Below are 18,106 nucleotides of genomic sequence, written 5' to 3'. Positions count from 1 at the left end.
CATATTACTTTGGTTTTATTGGGTGTTCCATCTTAGTTTTTTTGGAACACGAACTTCGCATCCAGAAGTTGCAGATTGGGTGGAATTGTGGTTATATTATGTTAAATGCGTTAAACAAATAACAAATTAATCCTGTAATTTAATCATAACGCGTTAATGCGTTATTTTTCACAGCCCTAATATATATATATATATACACAGGGTGGGAAATTAACTTTTTTGCCCACCTGCCACAGTGGCAGGTGGATGCCAAATTTTACCAGCCACTTATTTTTTACCTGCCACCTTTTTCCAGAAATCAAATTTATAAAAGAAAATGCACTAGCATATTTTGAATTGCTCTAATAGGCCTACATTCTTTTTCATTATTAAAATTGGAGATTGGCAAATGGAACTGTACTATATAAGTAAACGTACCTTGCCTTAATGGTGAACAAAACAGACTGCCTCTTGTGTGACCGACTATCTAAAACAAAAGACTGTCTCTAATCAAAATAGAAGTAAACTAGATAAAACATTTGATCAGACAGTTAAAGGTCTACATGTTTAATGTACAAAACAAAGAAAACATTAAAAAACATCTGTAGTGTGAAATAGTTTCCATCTTTTGACATGTTACATTTCTTTAAATTTACATTTATTTATTTTAAGTGCAAACAGATCGCGTTCAGATATCAATAAATTCATAACTCATCTCTCAGAAAAATAATAAAGTGTCACTTTAGTCTTGTTCAGAGTCATCCTCCTCCTCAGACGTTTCACTGTCATCTTCAAGTTGGGTCTTCCTCTTCTTGGCTCCTCTTTCCATGAAGTCTGGCCTCCTGACGCTGGCCTGATGCCACAGCTGGATGGCTGAGTCTGGATCAAAGTCTTCAATGTTAGGGCTGGTTAGCTGCACTGTGAGCAGGTCAGATAGTGTGTCCGACCTTGACCTGACCTCCAGTCACTCTTTACTTGTTTCATCAAATTGAAACCCCGCTCACAGTCTGCTGTGGATGATGGAATACGGAGTACTATGTCAACAAGCTGAAGGAAATCAGGGCACTGGCCTCCCAGCCTCTGGTTCATCTCTGGCCAGGTCATCTGCTCCATGTTCTCATGCTGCTGGTACAAACTGCTCTTGAGGAACGTCCACTGGTCTGGAATCAGATCCAAATCGGCCCCAGAGGAAGCCAATTGTGGACCAAAGTGCTTCATAAGACAAACCACATCTGCATCTCCAAAATCTGCAGACACACACAAGGAAAACTTAAGGTAGCACAAACAGTAAAAGGTTTCAACTTAACGATTTAGAATACGTATGTTGAATGTGCTTAATAATAACCTTCACATGTGTCTGCTTTCGGCCAGCTTGTGATATCCACCAGTTTGGAAGCATGTAGTACTCCAGAGCTGAAGTCACAAAATCGTGTCGCCATACTGCTGCAAAATGTGTCTATCAGCTTGTCTTTTTTGGAGTTCACACCAGCCAGGGTCCTCTCTGGGTACTGCCAAGGTAACACCCTCAAATGTGGCTGGATCTTCTAAGAATGACCTAAGCCTGGGTCCGGGTCTTAGAACACAACAAAGCACAATGTTTTATTCATTATATTTACAAATATTCTGCCTCACACACATGCACGCACACCTACCTGTTCTTGTGTTTAGTTAAGACAGCCTGTGTGGCTATCAGGCTGCTCTGAACCTCTGCCACTGTTATAGATGGCCGTTGCATGGATGCAGACAGGTTGCTGAGGTGGGTCAGGCTGTCGTGCAAAAAGCAGCTGAACATCACTACACCTGGATCCTTTGCCGTTTGGTAGAAGTTACGTGCCTTGCTTTTCTGCACAGGATTCACCCCCTCCGAATCTGGTGACTGGATCTTCAACACACAATTGCACATTTGAATCAATTTGTTCAACTTTTCAATTATTGATTATAGGCCTAAGTATTATTATGTTGAGTCAGTTCAGTTTAGTCAAGTAATTTAAACTAAAATTATCATTAGCCTTGTCTTAGCCTATACTACTGTACCTGCTCATAATGCTGGATTAAGCCCCTATAGCCTCTGAGGAAGTGGTCTAGTGCCCTGAAGAGATGAGCAGGCCACCTGGTACCTCCTACTTTAGTTGGAATGAGTGGCTTCATTCCTAACACCTTGAAGCTGTTTTTCAGGTTTGCTCTGTTGAGTGGACTCTTGTGATAGAACACATAGAGGGAAGACAAGAGGTCATCCAACTTTTTGCACTGGGGGCTACTCTTCACTGCATCCTTAAATGCCATCTCCAGATTATGGGCTATGCAATGGACACCCAGGATGTAGGACTTGTCGCCACGTAGTCTGCTGACCACTCCACTTCTGGACCCTGTCATCACTGCTGCTCCATCTGTTGCACAAGCAACAAGTTTTTTCTGCCAACTCTTATCCTCACACACCTCTCTCATCATCCTTATGATGGCTGCTGTGATGTTCTCTGCATTTGGCTTTTCAACAGCCTGGATTCCGACGAAGTGCACCTCAACGTTCCCGGCTTGGCTCACTCTGGTGTACAGAAGCTCTTCCTCCATAACTGCACTGTCAGTTGATCCATCTGACATAATTGCCAGACACTTTAAATTCTCAATCTTATTTTTAAGATCCCTTCTTGCCACCTCAGCAATGTAGTGCATGAAAACTCTGGCCTGCTTCTTGTTCTGGTAAGTTTTCCCTATCACCAGTCCTTTCTGGTCATCCACTCTGAAAGGAGTTCACAGGACAATTGTGACTTTAATAACACTGACCTCCATTACAAATATGTAATTTGTTTTATCCATTTAACAATGTGCGTTATGCCGCATTATTTGCTCGCTGTTGCTAAAACTAGCTATCAATCTAGCCATCACAAAACACAATTTCAAGTTAGTAATTCACTTACTTGCACATCCAAACATAGTCCCGAAAAGGTCTTCCCTTCTTGCCGATCGCATGTACGTTTCTGAACAGAATTCTCATCCGGTCCAATTGCGCCGATTGCATGGAGCAGATAGCCTTTATTGCCACACTCTGCTCCTGGGGTTCTGTCTTCGCCAACTGTATGGCAGTGCATTTGATGTGAGATTTGGATGACTCGTGGTCTCTTATTGCCTCTAATTTAAGGTTAGTTGTTCCTCTGACGAACGAATTGTTAGCATTTAGCGTGTAGGTTCGACAGTAAGTACAATGCATAGACTGCTCGCCGGGAAGGTAGGCTAAACATTCCCTAGTTTTCCCATTGTCATCAATACGCCACTTATTCGAAAAATACCTTTTCTTTCTCGTTTTTTCTTTGCACTCCACAGCTACTGCTGATTCAGCGGCGGGCTTTTTTACACCGGTGATATGGTGCCACATACTTTGAAAAGTTTTAACTCGATGCCTGGATCCGTTGTTATTGTTAGCTTCATGGATGTATTAAGACGGTTAGCTTCGATTCTCGCGGCAAATGATTTCCCATGATGCTCTGGGAGAGTCTTGGACCAATCAAAGGTTTGGTTGGTTACGTCATACACCTGTACACCTATGGGCGGCTGCCACGTTTGTGTGACGAAAACGAATGCTCCGAGGCAAACCCCAAAGCCCGGGAGAGCTTCTATGTTTCTGTACACAGCGCTTGAAACCGTAAACATGTTGTGGTATATTTTGAAAAAATCCAGACATAGACATAGACATGGCAAAGTCACCCGCCAATTTGAAAAAATACCCGCCATTGGCGGGTGCTTATTTCCCACCCTGGATATATATATATATATATATATATATATATAGCGATTGCGTTGCTTGAATTCGATTTAACGTTCCGTTGAACGGTTTAGGCTGAACATTTTTTCATGAACAGATTGACAAAGTTTAGGCTATGGCAATAAAGTTCAGGTTAATTGTCAGATTGTTTCACCTATTGAAAGACTTGATTTAAGTAAGGGGAGTGCCAAACATGTTCTGTTGCAGTTTGGCTTCCTAAACAGCTGTGGAGTTTTTCTTTCTTGTGTGTCTCGTGTACAGCTTTGCACTGAGCTACAATGTTTTGAAACCACAGGTAATTTCACCAACAAATCGTTTACTTGTAATCTAATGTCATAATGCCAGGGTTTGCCTGCACCCTTGAACACGTACAACACCCTTGAACACGTACTTTATTGGCGATAAAGTACTGCCTCTCGTACCTTATTGCTTAATTATTACACGGATTCACGTCTTTCGTAGCACTCCGCAAGTAGTACGGTAACTTTTCAACCCCAGCGTACTCTGTTGCTTAGCGGCGTCAGCTGATTTGAAGCCTAAATAATGTTCAAAGTCTATGAAGTTCAACGTCTTTGGTGAAATATTTCTCTGCTGATCAACAATACGAATGGTAACAAATATTATATAAAAAGACACACTGTGTTAAGTTATTTTTGTTGGCAAGTAGCCGTGTAATAAGCGGGATAATGTATATACAACGCCGGTCATTATCGGGGAAATAAGCCACTTCATGGCGAAACAAAACTGGCGAAAACTCCTCTTCGCGTCGTGCCTAACAACTCCCCTTACCTGTTCTAAAATCAGCGCAAACCACGGCCTCTTGGGGCTTATTGCTTAATTATCCCTTACAAATGAAACGTTCTAATTTCCTGCGCTTTCAATCAGTGGAGTGTGGATAACAACGGCAGCTAGCTTGCCTCTAGCAAACTGCTTTTGAATTAGCCATGTCCCCCTAAATTAATATTGAACTTATTTACGTTTTGGGGGACTTTTTTTTTCAGTTAGCAGACGGTAATATTTGAATCGCAATTCCATCTGAAATACTGCCAGTGACAACGTTGTTACAGTAGCTTGTTTCAAAGGGGGTTCCTTGTTTCAAAGGGGGTTCTTAATGAATTATGCAATATGAGTAGGCTAAATGCTTGAAATATCACTAGAAGGGAAAACGGACCCACCTGCAACTGAAGCAACCAAGCACACCCTACAATTTCCCCAGAAATTGTACCCTCTGTAGTTATTATTGGGGTGTGTTTGCCTTCGGCAGCACAAACCATTGTTATCTCACATATGTATTTATTATGTTTTAAATTTTAGCCCACCTAAGGCTCAGTCAATATTTGGACTACATAGACAACGGCTGTGCCAAAATGTTTGTCTTGGTCTCGATTGAGTTGCTTGTATCCGGATTTACGTTCCGTTGCAAAGTTTAGGAGGTGAATTTTTTTTTGTGGGGACAAAGTGCCTTTTGTCGACGAAGGGTAACCTGTGCTAGCTACGTCACCACACGTTAGCAACGACGCATGGATACAACGTGATAGAGACTTTCTAGCTCGCAAATTGGAGCTTGGATTACGAGTGAAAAATACAACCCCCTAAAAATCACAACCATTTGGTTTTGTAGAGAAAGCGATTTCCATTGGAACTGCAGTCTCGCATTTTTTATTTAGGTTGTGACAGTCTTTGAAATTTGAGCGAGTGCAGGTCGCCCGTGAGACCGCCTCGTCTTTTAGGCGGCAGCCATGCTAGAAATCGTCATAGTAGTATTTTTTGTAGCTTAACAGCATTCTCACAATTGTTTTTCAACTTCTCAGTTCTTCCGCCATTTTTTGGCCTTTAACTAGTCCTGCATACTTTCACCGATTCCTACAATTTTTGTATCAAAACGTTCAGCTCCTTCAGGAGATGATGGCTATGACTTCTGGTATTTCTCACTTTTATACGTTTTAAATAATTAAGGTTTTTGTGCAAATAAAAAATGTAGCTCCTTCTTGATTTTTATGATTGAGCAGCCAGCAGAGTAGCACACTCTGCTGGCTGCTCTGTTTCTGATATTCAACTAAATTGTCAAACAAATTCCTCTGACGTTCATATATACTTACAGAAACAAGTTATACCTTGGAGAGGTGGGTAAAATTCGTCAGAGAAGGAGTCGTATTTATGACCGCACTGACATATAAAGGACATCTCTGGTTTCGGCAGAGTCTTGGGTCTCGGACAATATCCATATTCTTTGGATTGGACGTACAGTTTTGCGTCCAGGTTAACTTGTTTGAGGTGTGGATGCTAGGTAAATCTTGGTTATTCTCTCTGCCCAGCTCGTTAGCGAGCACAGCTGCTCCATTGCCGTGGCAACCAAACAAACACACCAGGAAACGAAAAGGAATACGTTTGCAAAACTGCAGGTAGAGTCTATTTCTGACTGAACAGACATATAAAGAATATCTCTGGTTTCGGCAGAGTCTTGGGTCTCGGAAAATATTCTTATTTTTTGGATTGGACGTACAGTTTTGTGTCTAGGTTAACTTGTTTGAGGTGTGGATTCTAGCTTAATTTCTGTTATTCTCTGCCCTCAGCGCGTTGGCAATCATAGCTGCACCATCACCGTGGCTTCCACACTGCCTCTTTTGTGGGACTCACACATTTTAAAAATGTATGTCAGCCTTCAACTCGCGGGTATTTTCTCATTTCTGTATTTTCAGCAATAAAAAAAATTGTCTTCGTTCATCTCCTTCAGGAGATGTGTGCTTTTTGTTTTGGTATTTCTCACTTTTATACTTTTTTAAATATTAAGGTTTTTGTGCAAATTATTCTCCCTTTAACCCTTGTGTTCTCCTCGGGTCATTCTGACCCATCAGTCATTGTGACCCACCGTTGTTTGCAACAACTTTACCGCATACAAAAACAAAATGAAGCATTTTCTTTTAATCGTTGGGCTGTCTCAGACCCCCCATATTGCGAAGGTGAAAAGAAAATTATTTTTATTTGCTTTTGTATAGGGTAAAATTGGGTAAACACAACGATGGTTCGTTATGAACCTTTTGGTCATGTGACCCGAAGGCAGCACAAGGGTTAAAATAAATGGTTAATCCTTTCAAATCAATAAAAAAAGCTTCCTCCTCTTTCAAACTTAACTACTTCAGCATAGTTTCAGCTAGAGACACCATTCAACCTTAAAAATGTTCACAAGACATTCAGCTATTCCCAAATATTCAATTTTTCAAATATATTCAGCCAATTTTGAATTGTGACAGTTTTAAATACATGAAAAATGTAGCTCCTTCTTGATTTTTATGATTGAGCAGCCAGCAGAGTGGCACTGCTCTTTCTGATTTAAACTAAATTGTCAAACAAATTCCTCTGACGTTCATATAGTTTAACTTACAGAAACAAGTTATACCTTAAAATGTAGGAAAACTTGTCCTCTTTCAGCCAATGTAACTACTAAAGAGCTCACATTTACAGATTTTCAGCTTTGAGCCTTGGAGCGAGAGCGGCCTTTCAAATTCTCTCACTAACTTCGAAGGAGAGGTGAGTACTGTTAAAATTCTTCAGGGAATTTCGAAAGTAGACGTGTTTTTAAAATGCCGGTAGAGTCGTATTTTTGACAGACATATAAAGGACATCTTTGGTTTCGGCAGAGTCTTGGGTCTCAGAAAATATCCTCATTTGTTGGATTGGACATAAAGTTTTGCGTCTAGGTTAACTTGTTTGAGGTGTGGATTCCAGCTACATTTCTTATTCTCTCTGGCCAGCTCGTTAGCGATCACAGCTGCGCCATCACCGTGGCAACCAAACAGACACGCACCATGAAAGCAGAATTGGATGACGTTTTGGAAACTGCCAAAAGAGTTGTATTTCTGACCGCATAGACACTTAAAGGATATCAATGGTTTCGGCAGTCTTGGGTCTCGGAAAATATTTATATTTTTTGAATTGGACGTAGAGTTTGCGTCTTGGTTAACTTGTTTGAGGTGTGGATTCTAGCTACATTTCTCATAATCGAGCTAGCGCAATGGCTCTCCATAAATAAAAACGGTTCAACTTTGTTTCCACAATCGACCAAATTGGCCAAACAAGGTATGTACATTGAGCTTAAAGTGTACATAATATAGCTAGTTCGTTTTTATTTTAGCAAGTTTTACAGAAGTCTGCAAAAGTCGAGGCTCGACTGTCATAGCTGACCGTCACGAACAGCCAAACCAGGGCTGGGGAAGTTAAGTGTTTGCTGCAGCTGGCGTTAATCCTACGAACAAACGCGTCGTAACTGAAAAGTTGTTACTTTTAATTGACGATATTGAACACAGATGTAAAATAACTTGTCTTTACTCTTAAATATTTTCTCCGTTTTCAATTTGAAGTAGTAAATCTAGCTTATGTAGGAAATGTTCAATTGAATCCTCTAGCTTCACGCCTTCGGTTATTATTCAAGCCTACGGTGTTAATACATACCACTTTGACACACTTGCATGAAATGATCCGCTGGTTGGATGTAGCATTATCTTGTTATTTACTATAAAAAAAACTCACCAGGGCCAACGACAACATCGGCAACCCTGCACTATGAATTATTATTTTGATGTAATCTTAAATTAACCCTTGTGTTCTCCTCGGGTCATTCTGACCCATCAGTCATTGTGACCCACCTTCGTTTGCGACAACTTTACCGCATACAAAAACAAAGTGAAGCATTTTCTTTTAACCGTTGGGCTGTCTCAGACCCCCCACATTGCGACAGTTAAAATAAAATTATTTTAATTTGCTTTTGTATTGGGTAAAATTGGGTAAACACAACAATGGTTTGTTATGAACCTTTTGGTCATGTGACCCGAAGGCAGCACAAGGGTTAGGTGTCTGAACAGGACTGTGTGCAGGCACGCATGATTAGTTTCTCCTCTGTCTTGAAACTGATACCTAGATTATAGGTTAGAAATGTTGCCAATGACCAACGGTTGCTCTGTTTTTCCAGCAAGTTCAAGTCATTCCAGTGTTGTCCTTTTACCTTCAAATTCGTTCACCCAGACTTCAGCAACTGGTTGTCTGCTAAATCTTCACATTTTCCTGCAGCTCATCTTCCTGAAATTTTCCACTTTTTGTTTAGCATTTTTCTTCTTTTCTTCTGATATCTGCCTTCATCTTGCTCCCGGTCCTTTTAAAAATACCTTTCTCAGCAGTATCTTCCAACTGCCAGTACTTTTGCATCTTTTTGCAGGCCTTTTAAAACTCCAGCAAAAAAAATTCTGCTAAATTTTCACATTTTTATGCATTGTTCCTCTTTCTGATTTTGTTCACTTTTTGTTTTGCATTTTTCTTCTTCTCTTTTCTGTAGTTTTATGCCTTTGTCCAGGTCCAGCCCCTATTTAAAATACCTTTTGGGCACTTTGAAGCTTCAGCTTATAAAAAAAAAAAGAAAAAATCAGCTTTTTTAGCATGGTCAGCTATCCCCATTCAGGTTTTAAGCAAGCTGTTAAGCATTCTCACTATTGTTTTCCTGTTTCTCTTTCTTATTGTTGGAATGCTGCTTCAGCATTCCAAGTATTGTTCTTTGAATCTTCATTCAACTTCTTCTTATTCTTCCATTTCTTCCGCGGCACCTTTCAGCGCCTTCAAATCTTCAGCTATTAAAACCGTTCAGCTATCAAAAAATTCAGCAGTTTCAGGCTATGACTGTTATGAATTTTCAGCTTTGTACCTCTTATGCTTGAATTAAAATAAATCAATATTCATAATATTTTTAACATGGGTTTCCAATGGAGTTTTCTTTCAAATCCTCTCAAACTTCTTAAAACTTCTTCAACTTCCAAATCCTTCTTCTTCCTCAATCTTTCAGCTAGAGCCACCATTTAAACTTTAAAACGTTGACAAAACCCTAAACTATATATTTTTTTAATTCAGCTTTCTGATATCTATTCAACTTTTTTCAATATCACTGATTACGTTTCATGACTTTTTCAAACCGTTTCTGAGAATTACATGGGTGTTTACAAGAAAGCCCAGAGCACAGACCGTATCGCTTAGAGCGGAGGGGAGCTTCGGATGTCGTTGAAAACATATTTCTAGTTTGCCAGCATTGCCACAATTTTCGCTCTTCATGCTTCGTTTTTGGATCAATAGATAGCTAATTTTGTGCTGGTTGTAGACAGTTGTCTGTGGAATCCAAAAGACTTACACATTTGTTTCTGAGCCTGACGAAAGCGAGACAAACTCCACCTCTCGCCCCATAGAGTCCAATGCAAATGTGGTGACAAATTCGTCACAGAAAACAAAAAATAACAAGATTTCTAAACTGCCGTTATAGTCGTATTTCTGAACGCACAGACATATTAAGGACATCTCTGGTTTCGGCAGAGTCTTGGGTCTTGGAAAATATCTTTATTTTTGGGATTGGACGTATAGTTTTGCGTCTACGTTAACTTGTTTGAGTTGTGGATTCCAACTAAATTTCTGGTAGTCTCTGCCCTCAGCGCATTAGCAGCCATAGCTGCACCATCACCGTGGCAACCACACAAACAAGCGCCAGTCTCTTACACAGGTGATTGGTATTAGCTGATTAGTGGAGACACAAGTAGGGAGGACAATAGAACGCGTCATTTTTGGCCAAGGCTAACCAACTGTCAAATACTGTGGAACGCCGGTAGCAAACGCATTGAATCGAATGCTAAGTTAGCCTGAATGTAGCTAAGAACGCCACTGAGAAATCTGGCACTGGAATTTTGAGGTCCACGTCCTTTTCTTAGCTCTATAACTAGCGACTACTAGCGAGATATTAAAAACAAACATGCCAGTTAACATGTAGACACTTACCCCTTAATGCTATCAAATGTTGGTTGCAATGCACATTGAGAAAGTATATGAAAATAATGTTTATAGTTTTTGTTGCTTTGGCTACCTTTCATAGAAGGTCGGCACAACCGGGAGACATATCTTAACGAAAGTTTAGGTTGTTTTCTTCAAAATAAGGTATGTTTAGTCAATTTTAAAACATATACATTTTGAGAAAAATCTAGTTGAAGTCATGTTGATGAAAATCCCATAGGAATGCATTGAAATCTGAACGTTCTATTGAGAAAAAGGTTGGTTTTTCCCATGTAACTTTTTTCAGCATGTCGGCACAACATTGACACTTCCTGAAATGCTAGGTTACGTATAAAGACGTCATCAGTCAAATTTTAAAGAAAATCGAAAGACATACATTTTATGTTTTGGCTCCCTCAATGAGTCTTTCAGAAACCTGTGACGTCAGACGTTTTGAGCCTCTGTAACTCCCGCGCTTGATTCCTGCTTCCAATGCTTAATCAACTGATTCACATCATACGTTGTGCTACTAGCCGTATTATATATACGCGTATGTGGATGCAAGTATCGGTCATGGTTACTGGTTTAAAACATATATTTTAGACACTTTACATATATATTTACAGTTTGCAGATCAAAAAACAAACGTTGGTAATATAAAACCCACTCTCTTGGTGACTTTTTAAATACATGTTTCTACCGAAATGATTCATGGTTGTGATATGCAAATGCTGTTGTCACGTAGCACAAATCGGAACCAATCATTACCTTTTTTGTCTGTCAGGAAATGCAAAACTATTTTTAAAAAAGTGCGAATATTCTTTCTTTCTGGCAATCAATTTTGCAAGAAAATAAATTCTATGGCAGATTAAAAAAAACAAGAACTACTGAAATTGCATTCATAGGTGAGGGGGAGCAACACATAGCCACTTGCAAAAGTTTAGGTATCATTTTGTGGTAAATTACCATTAGAAACCTTAACAAATGGGATCATGATCGACAATATCACGCGTAGCGTAACCTAGTATTTCAAATGCCAGTGCACCTTGTAACGTTTAATATAATTACAAATAACTTTAAACTCCACGAACATTACTTTGATGATAAAATATGGAACAGAGTACATACTGCTGTAAGTAAACTGATGAAACGATTCAATCATTTAGTCAGAGTTAGTGATAAAGAATTGTGTCTCTGTGTGGTGTTTGAGCTACTGCACATAGATCACCTTGAAGTTGGATGTAAAGGGAATTTGCAAGTGTTCGAGCAGGTAAATGCAGAGCTCAAAACAGAGAGAGAATTTAAATGACCAAACACTGTAGGCCTACTGGCAGGGCCGCCCATGGAAATGGCTTTGCCCCTGAAAAGGTCCAGTGAATGGGCCCCCCTAATAGGTCTTTAGGCTACTTATTAACGCATGTACGTGTGTGCTCTCTCTCTCTCTACATAAAACATATGTTAACTGAGAGAGACTTACTCAGTGATGGGAGCTACATTATAGAAAAACAAATACATCTTCATACATAAAACTTAAACATAAAGTTTAATAAATATAAATGAGAGGCCTTAACAACTTGTGTGCGGGCCAGACACACACACACATAAAAATAACAATTTGACACACCGAGATCTGCTACACTCACACCACATTTTCTAGTATAAAATGCAATTTACCTGTCTTCATCTTTGCCTATTATACAGCTATCTTCCTTGTCTTTCTGGATGCAGTCTTTTATAATGTATTTGAAGTCAATTTGTTTAGCCATTTCACACGCAATGGCAAGTATTGTGATTGAGCCTCTCCTGGCTCATTGTGGAGCACAAGTAATTTTTATGATTTTGAGTTTACTTAAGGACCTTTCTCCTCCTGCCACAGTTAAGTGGTTATGGTAAAGTGCAGAATATCCTCAGAGCAATGAGCAATGCAGAACATGCACTTTCTCAGTGTCAGCTTTGCTTAAACTAGCTTCCTCTTGGCTAGCATCGTGGCTACTGCTGCTCGTCTCTGCCATAGATATATCGATGGTCTCTGCAGCCTGGCTGGGAGCATCTTTCGAAGTTGACTGGAAAGCAAGCAACAACAACAACCATTGTCTAGCATTGTCACCGGCTAACTTGGTCTAGTGTTATGTTGTGTAGTCTGTCCTGTACCCTGACTGTTTAATAATCAACACTTGGTCCAACCCTGCGTTCGCACCACTCGTTACAAAGGGTGAGGTCTTCACCGGTTAAGCCAACAATACAATGTTTATGTTTGCTTTTTTTAAGTAGGCCCTAATCGTGAGTATTTCAGTTCAAAATAAAATTGGTTATAATTTCTTAAAATATTTAGGACGAACATGATTATTGCTGGCATCGCGGCTGGGCCTCACCACGGCAGGGCCCCAGAAAGTGTTCCCATATATGGGAGGCCCTGCCTACTGAACATGTATTAGCAATGAATGATAGGTATAGAACGCCTGTTATAAAGCTTAGAGAGTGGCAGGCAGACAGCAGGCAGTTTATGAAGGGTGAGGTCACTCTGTTTGAGGATGTAGACATCCACAGAGGAACCATCTTAGATAAGTTGTTGGAGTCGACGTCAGAAGAGTTTGATGCTATGACTCAACAAGTTCTAGAACTTGTATTTGCTAGTTTAGTGAAGGTTTGCTGTACGTTGGTAGCGGATCACTTGGAACATGGACGGTATGATGATGTGTCTGAAGATCAGTATCATGTCCTCAGATCAGTGCCCAAAACAAATGTTTCATGCGAGAGGGATTTTGGGATATTTGATTATTTGATTAGATCAAAGTTCAGGGCAAGTAAAAAAGCATTAGAGGGTATGGTCATGTTTAAGCAGAGTAGGTCCTGGGAATGGTTGTCAGGGTTAGATCCAGATAGAAGAGCTGAAGTTCTCGCCTCAGCTCGGACATCTGTGAAAGGAACCTATTTAGGTTTGTAGTCTTGCAATGGGTATGTAATATTCAGACTGTATTGGGTAAGTAGTCATTTGTTTGGTTTTAGCATTGGGTTGTCTGATCAAGTGGGCCTGTGCGGCACTGACAGACTTAGTTTTGCAGTGTGTCATTTAGCTATCGGTATGTAATATTCAGGCTTTGTGGTAGCTTGAGGATATTCATAATGGACCATTTTGAGATATGAGACAGAAGGGGGTGACTCCCTGTTAAGCCAAATGGTCTGCCATAATATCTGATAGCTGCATTGGGTGAGTAGTAGTAGTATTTGTTTGGTTTTAGCATTGGGTTGTCTGATCAAGTGGGCCTGTGCGGCACGGACAGACTTGGCTTTGCAATATTAAAACAGACAATGTCTATAAAAGTAGATACAGGTAGGATTAGAAGAAGTACAGTTTGGTGATATGAGACAGGGGGCCCTGTAATGTGGTGACTCCCTGTTAAGACAAACTGTCACAGTTAGTATAGAAGTAATAGATAAAAGTTGCTCCCCTGAACCTTCACCATGGATGCAGAGGTGCCCAATTGTCCTCTGAGTGCTATCAACCTGTAGGTTTTTTTCACAGGCAATGACTACATTTTGGACCATAGGTTTCATATCCCTATAAATAAAGTATATTATTATGTCACAACAAGCACACACAAACACCCTGTTTAACGTTAAATACACCCCCAAGTGGCCAAAATTTTACATTACAGCAGTGGTGCTAAACGTGACAAACATTTGCATATTTGTGGTCTCGATTTAACATAATTATTTATAGCGAAGTACTGGACACTGCATTAGCTAGCAATGTACAAAGAATGTAAATCTGGATAAGAGCAGAAAATCTGATAAGAGCATCTGCTAAATGACAAATGTAAGTCATATTTCCCGCCCTGGCTGGAAGCAGAGCTTTGTGACGTAGAACAATGGCGTTCTTAAAGGGAGCTTCACAGCTTCTCGGTGCCACAAAACTCAAGGCTTAAAGCGGTGGAACGTTTAAAAAAATTACCTAAAATCACGCCTAAAAACTGGATTTGTGAGAAAACTAATAGAGGTAACTGAAATCTGACTTCGGATTAGTTTAAGTTACGTTAGGTTACATACGGAATTGAAAGAAAAACGGAGCAAAACTGATAGGGAGGACAGACCAAAAATTTCCTAACACAAGACAAGCGATTCAGTCAAGTCGTCTCATTAAAAGACTAAGAGCACCACAACACAACTACTACCACTACTGATACTGCTATATCTTATGCCACACTACAACTACTAATTCTGAAGATGCTGCTCTTTTGCCAACTACTACGCTAATGGTAGGCTACTGTTTTGTTCTACTACGCCACCGAGTGCGTTCACTTGACTATGAGAAACCCGATAGCCATTGTCGGTTAATGCCAATAATAGTATTGCTCCGTTTACATGTGTAATTAGTAGGGATGGGCGAACGATGCCTTGTGAAGCTTTGGTGTTTTTTTTCCGGATTGCTCCGAACCAAAGAGCCGAACTATTGGCGCATTGAAATTGGAGAGCACAGTGACATCTAGTGGTCAGCTAAAATTATAGCAGCCGTTTAAACCAACTGACTGCGATGTACCAGTAGTTTCTGGTGGTACTTAGCCTCGTTAATTATTGTGAGAGCATTCTCACTATTGCTTTTCAACTTCTCAGTTCTTCCGCTGTTTTTTGGCCTTTAACTAGTCCTGCATACTTTCACCGATTCCTACAATTTTTGTATCAAAACGTTCAGCTCATTCATGAGATGATGGCTATGACTTCTGGTATTTCTCACTTTTATACTTTTTAAAGAATTAAGGTTTTTGTGCAAATTAAACATTTAGCTCCTTCTTGATTTTTATGATTGAGCAGCCAGCAGAGTGGCACACTGCTGGCTGCTCTTTTTCTGGTATTCAACTAAATTGTCAAACAAATTCCTCTGACGTTCATATAGTTTAACTTACAGAAACAAGTTATACCTTAAAATGTAGGAAAACTTGTCCTCTTTCAGCCAATGTAACTACTAAAGAGCTCACATTTACAGATTTTCAGCTTTGAGCCTTTAAGAGAGAGCAGCCTTTCAAATTCTCTCACTAACTTCAATGGAGAGGTGGGTAAAATTCGTCAGATAATTTCGAAAGTAGACGTATTTTTAAACTGCCGGTAGAGTCGTATTTCTGACCGCACAGACATATAAAGGACATGTCTGGTTTCGGGAGAGTCTTGGGTCTCGGAAAATATCCTCATTTTTTGGATTGGACATATAGTTTTGCGTCTAGGTTAACTTGTTTGAGATGCGGATGCTAGGTAAATGTTGGTTATTCTCTGCCCTCAGCGTGTTAGCAATCATGGCTGCACCATCACCGTGGCAACCAAACAAATGAGCACCATGAAAGCAGAATTGGGTCACGTTTTGGAAACTGCAGGTAGAGTCGTATTTCTGACCGCAGAGACATCATAAAGGACATCTCTGGTTTCGGCAGAGTCTTGGGTCTCGGAAAATATCCTTATATTTTGGATTGGGCGTATAGTTTTGCGTCTAGGTTAACTTGTTTGAGGTGTGGATGCTACCTAAATGTGTCATTCTCTCTGCCCAGCTCATTAGCGAGCACAGCTGCTCCATTGCCGTGGCAACCAAACAAACACACACCAGGAAACCAAAAGGAACACGTTTTCAAGACTGCAGGTAGAGTCTATTTCTGACTGTACAGACATAGAAAGAATATCTCTGGTTTCGGCAGAGTCTTGGGTCTCGGAAAATATCTGTTTTTTTGGGATTGGACGCGTAGTTTTGGGTCTAGTTTAACTTGTTTGAGGTATGGATGCTAGGCAAATTTCTGTTATTGTCGACAAACCAATAAAGTTCATCATTCATCAAACCCGATTACTAGCAATTGTCGGTTCATGCCAATAATACAATTACTCCGTTTACATGTGTAATTAGTTATGCGATTACTCAATAAACACGTCTACATGATTATTTTTTATTAATCGTTGTATGCTTCACGGACGAAACTTGCACCATCATCCTTCTGCAACAAAGTGTCGCCATGTCTTCTTGTATCGGCCCTACTGCTGTATGTTTGAATCCTACTAAGAAAGCCGAGTAAATGCACTCAATGGTAGGCTACATCTGCTACTGCTATTACTATCTCAACTATATTTTCAGCTGTTAAAACGATAATATTCTTGTTATGACTAGCTAGCCTACTTCTTCTCTGTTTAACAGTTCAGCTTTCAGCTTCTCCCTCATTGTAGGCTATTTTAGCTCTTAGCTTTGTTAGATCCCGCAGTTCAGCTTCCACACTGCCTCTTGTGTGACACACATTTTTGAAATTCATTTCAGCTTTCAGCTTGCTGGTATTTTCTAATTTCTGTATTTTCAGCAATAAAAAATTAAATATAAAAAAACAAACGTTCAGCACCTTCAGGAGATGTGTGCTGTGTTTTGGTATTTCTCCCTTTTATACTTGATTTTTTTTTTAAGGTTTTTGTGCAAATTTATTCTCCCTTAAAAGTAATGGTAAATCCTTTCAAATAATTAAAAAAGCTTCCTCTTTCAAACTTAACTACTTCAGCATACTTTCTAGCCTGACATCATACTCATAATTCTAGTCAGAATATGAGTCTGAAATCTCTCCGTTGGGCTGTGACTACGGGGCGTGTTTCAACCGAACTCGTAAAACAAATGCCTCTTCGCTCAACTGGATAGACCTACAACCAATCAGAGCAACGTAATATGTTGTTTGTTGAAAACGAATTCAACCCAAGGGCTCTTTCGTGACGGTGTTGATTATGTTACTGTTAATCATCTGTCCATCATCGTATAAAGCCCGCCCTGGCAATTTCATTGGTCCGCCCAGATCCTGGTTTTATGTAGGGTGAATACTGGTAAAGCGGGACAATGGGTAAAGTGGGACAGTTAAGCTTTATAATTTTTATATTTACATGTATATGTTTCCATTAATAAAAATCAACACTGAGCTCATCCTAAGCAAGTATGTGATAAGAAAATATAGGTTGTCTGGCTATGACATCAGTTCCGGGGGGTGTGGCTTACCATATTCAACAAACTTGCAGTGATCGCGATGGTAAGTAAAAATACATAGCATTCTGAGGTAAATAATGTTAAGGTTATAAAAATAAAAAAAGTAATGGATTGTTTGTAATTGTTATATATTTTGTTATGGGATGTAATGGTGAATATTTTTTTTACAAAATATTATTAATATTAATCATCTACTTTTTATAAAAATGCGATTTTGACACTGTCCCAGTCAGCCAATAGTGTATTGTTAAACTGGGACACGGTATTACAGGCAAACTGGGACATTCAAATGTAGTTCCCTTTTTATATACCCCTCATAAATTTAGTTAGTTAGCTAGATGCTAAATGAGTAAATATAGATATTTCAACCAAGATTGATTCAACTGACTATATTGAGCTAATTGCTAATATGCTAATATACGAATTAGCATAATACACGCTAGTTAGCATAATTAATTAGCCAACTTTAGATTGACTGAATATTATCATCATTAATATTAATCATGTATTTCAGAATCCAATGACAGAACAGAGGTCAGGGAGGAAGGGGAGGAAAGCAAAGAAGAATAAGCCAGGCCAGAAGCCAGGGCAAA

The 18,106-nt window shown here is 39.6% G+C and overlaps 2 protein-coding genes across 6 annotated transcripts in view; both read right to left on the bottom strand.

Annotated features, from left to right (window-relative positions):
• Window positions 1–18,106, bottom strand: part of LOC146235942 (sepiapterin reductase-like) — a 56,164-nt gene that overhangs the window by 13,472 nt on the left and 24,586 nt on the right. The gene's annotated exons all lie outside the window — the stretch shown is intronic.
• LOC146235943 (zinc finger protein 862-like) lies at window positions 531–6,844 on the bottom strand. Of its 2 annotated transcripts, none has more exons than XM_084687684.1 (5): window positions 2,895–6,844; window positions 2,014–2,716; window positions 1,632–1,861; window positions 1,325–1,552; window positions 531–1,226 (listed from the first exon to the last, which is right to left on the bottom strand). In XM_084687684.1, the coding sequence occupies exons 1-4, from the start codon at window positions 3,347–3,349 to the stop codon at window positions 1,399–1,401; spliced, it is 1,542 nt and encodes a 513-aa protein (XP_084543810.1). In that variant the 5' UTR covers window positions 3,350–6,844; the 3' UTR covers window positions 531–1,226; window positions 1,325–1,398. The 2 variants fall into 2 exon arrangements, with proteins under 2 accessions (XP_084543810.1, XP_084543811.1); XM_084687685.1 differs by having other exon boundaries at window positions 2,416–2,716; window positions 2,895–6,843.

Source organism: Hypomesus nipponensis, chromosome 22, assembly GCF_054491055.1.
Source record: "Hypomesus nipponensis isolate SF chromosome 22, ASM5449105v1, whole genome shotgun sequence".
Lineage (NCBI taxonomy): Eukaryota > Metazoa > Chordata > Actinopteri > Osmeriformes > Osmeridae > Hypomesus > Hypomesus nipponensis.
Note: the sequence above shows the minus strand (reverse complement) of the source record. Positions and strands in the feature narration are given on the sequence as shown.

Excerpts from the sequence above, each read along its gene's own strand:
- LOC146235943 (XM_084687684.1), bottom strand. The coding sequence starts at position 3,349 with ATGTGGCACCATATCACCGGTGTAAAAAAGCCCGCCGCTGAATCAGCA. Across the intron at positions 1,862-2,013 it reads TAATCCAGCATTATGAGCAG|ATCCAGTCACCAGATTCGGA; the intron begins GTACAGTAGTAT and ends TGTGTGTTGAAG. Across the intron at positions 1,553-1,631 it reads TTAACTAAACACAAGAACAG|ACCCGGACCCAGGCTTAGGT; the intron begins GTAGGTGTGCGT and ends TTGTGTTCTAAG.